The sequence below is a fragment of the Anopheles cruzii genome, unplaced genomic scaffold (assembly GCF_943734635.1).
Source record: "Anopheles cruzii unplaced genomic scaffold, idAnoCruzAS_RS32_06 scaffold02068_ctg1, whole genome shotgun sequence".
Taxonomy (NCBI): Eukaryota; Metazoa; Arthropoda; class Insecta; order Diptera; family Culicidae; genus Anopheles; species Anopheles cruzii.
The window spans coordinates 1-3,074 of NW_026455653.1; the positions used below are offsets into that span (position 1 = coordinate 1).

Sequence of the window (3,074 nt, forward strand, 5' to 3'; positions counted from 1 at the left end):
GTTGTTTTGAAACAATCGATAGACATCTTGAAATGCCTAAGTGGTTTCTTTCTCTGGCTTGTAATCGTTAGTACAATCGTTGTTTAATCGTAAATCGTTAAGTAAACTAAACTGTGGATGCGTAATTGAACAAAAAACAACAGAATGAACATCTGTAGTGACCATAAAAAGTACACAACAATCCTTATGGAACAGCATTTGGAAAGTGGAAATAGTTAATTCATATTATCCTCACTTAACCGGAAGCAGATTCTTTGTGCACATGCGAAATCGAAAAGACGGACTTTTGAACTAATCAGCTGATATAATTCGTCTTGAGACTTTTCTAAAGTTCAAAAACTCCTACCAAATTGTATAAAGTCTTAGATGAACAAAACTAAAGTTCCATAGTTGAATGTTGCAACAAATAAGGTTCTCTAGTTGATTCAAACAAAAACTGAAAACAGTATAAAACTTAAAAAAGGAGCCCCAAAACAGCAGTGTGATAGTTCCTGTTTCTTTTCTAAAAATAAATTAAATCTTATACAATCAAAATCGACTTTTAAAACCTTGCGGTTCGAATTCAACGAAGAAACGAGTGTATGAGAAACTACTATTTAACTTTTCTTTGTTGCTTGCTCGAAAAGCTGTCTTGCTTGCTGTTGTCAATCAAATTTCTAGCTTTGTGAGAGCGTCTGAAGTTGAAAGTGGCTAAGTTGATTCATGGTTCATTAACACAGTCTTAAACAAAAGTCACGTAGATCCGTTATACTTAAACTTGAAAAATGTCTAAGCATATACGACTTATGCAAAGGAAAGTTAGTCGATACCACCAAGCTTAGTCACTCTTGATGTATTACTATACGGACGACTACTAAAGGGGCAAATGCAAACACAGAACCAAGGTTAGGTTTTAGAGAAGTGTGATATTTACAATAATTTGCTCGAAACTAAATGTGAGTGCTGCATTTCTTTCTAGTCAGTGTGTTACTTAATCAGTCATCCAAAAAGTAGCTCATAACCACCCACACGGTTTGCTTAACGCTCGACGGTATACAGGATTTCTTCTTAGCAAGCACATCACTGTTCGCTCGATGGTACTTGCTTACATAATTCGGCGAATGAAACAAGTTATATTTTAGTTATTATTTATTCATATATTGTGTGGCACTGACAGTGTTTGTTAAACAGTATAGCTCGAATATTTAGAAAGTATTGCATATTTTGTAATACGTTTTGATCTTCAACTATCACTGTTAGGATAATCACTCCGCTCAACACATTCATATGTGTAACTTGGTACGATACAATTGGCTTATATTGGCTCTTCATGCCGTAGTTGTATTGATGTCTTCGTTGTGCCATAAGCCTGCTAATCAATAGTACACGACTTACTACTCTGGTGATCAACACTTCGCTACCCGTTTACATCCGCTTCCGAATTTCAATCGTAGCCTTAACACCATGCAACTGTAACATCATGTGACATCGAACACTTTCATCTTCCGATTGAGTAACGAAAACTCGCAATCTCTTATTTATTTTATGTTACCTGTAACTTAGAGGTCACTTTGTTGCTGTCAGTTGCACACATTGCATTGTTGCATTGTCAATGGTTAATTGTTTCGTCATGAACAATGCTGGCAATTTCATACATCTACTTACAATTAAATCGTAGCAATTATGTTTCCACGAGACGGTTTTCCATGGCATCTGTTTCTTATTCTCTCTTGCAGCTAACTATCGCATTGATAGTAATATTGTATACACCTGTGGTAACACCGAAAGCCATCATCGATCAGAAAGCCAAAGAAACACAAAACACTAACGATCCGACTCCAGCCCACAAGCGCATAGGATATGACTACCCAGCACCTGCAGATCCCATAGCATTCGACGATCACGAACATAAGGTTCCAGAGTCGATTCCGCTGCTTCAACATGAATCACACATCGGTCAATACGATGACAATCTGCACCAAAACTTTGACGAGTCACATCATCATCATCATCATCACCTTGAAGATCAGCATGATCCGGGCTATTGGAAAAAAAAATTAATATGGAAAGAGGGCTGGAAAAAGATTTGGAAGCCTGGCAAAAAGCAAATATGGAAATCCGACTTCAAAAAAATTTGGAAACCGATTTGGGTATCAACGGAAATACCTATTTGGAAGGATATTCAAGTCCCTGCGTGGAAACAGATTTGGAAACCCGTTTGGAAGGAAATTCAAGTCCCGGCATGGAAAGAAATTCAGGTGGCTGACTGGAAGAAAATTTGGAAACCGATATGGGTCCCTATCAAGGTTCCCGCATGGAAGGATATTCAAGTGGCTGCGTGGAAACAGATTTGGAAACCCGTTTGGAAGGAAATTCAAGTTGCAGATTTTAAAAATGTGCAGATCCCCGCTTGGAAACAGTATTGGTATCCCGAATGGGTGAAGATAGGTATTATATCTTGACACTGTGGTGGTTATAGACTGACTATAGGTGGCTGGTTATAGACTGACTTTATTGAACGAACGTATCGTAACTTAACACTAACACAACTATTATATCCTGTACTACACTACATTCTCCCGGCTTAACCGACCAGGTTGGCCCTTCAACCTGTCCGACCTTCGAACGGCGGGGTAAGTGCGACTCACTTCTTGTACGTTTCTTATGACCCTATGGCTGGCGCGAACGCCGGATTCGGCCCGATGGCCGCTTGTATCGTGCCTCTCCAACTGTCTCGGCACGCTGCCCTGCCTCTTCCAGTCCCCTAAACCGAGCAGGTCCTTGCTGGCCTTACGGCCGTTGCCTTCCCATCGGGCTCTTGGTATCCTGCCGTGCATCGTTCCCAATAACGTTTTTTTTTTGTATCCTTGCCTCATTCATCCGTATAATGTGGCCCGCCCATCGCAATTTTTGTTTCTTCATCATGGTGGAGACCTCTGGTTCATCAAACACTTCATAGATTTCTCTATTATGCCTAATCCTCCAGTACTCTCCATCGTTCATTGGACCTAGTATTCTTCTGGGGATCTTTCTCTGGAAGGCATTTAATCTGTTTTCTTGGGACTGAGTCAGGACCCAGTTCTCCGATCCATAGC

General features: G+C 40.0%; 1 protein-coding gene across 1 annotated transcript; it reads left to right on the top strand.

Moving 5' to 3' along the window:
* Nucleotides 1-1,685: 1,685 nt before the first annotated feature.
* Nucleotides 1,686-2,427, top strand: LOC128276687 (uncharacterized; the record flags this gene model as incomplete). The annotated part of the gene is made up of 1 exon (XM_053015146.1): nucleotides 1,686-2,427. A coding segment is annotated over exon 1 (742 nt), but the record flags the coding sequence as incomplete, so codon positions are not given.
* Between the last annotated feature and the right edge of the window lie 647 nt (nucleotides 2,428-3,074).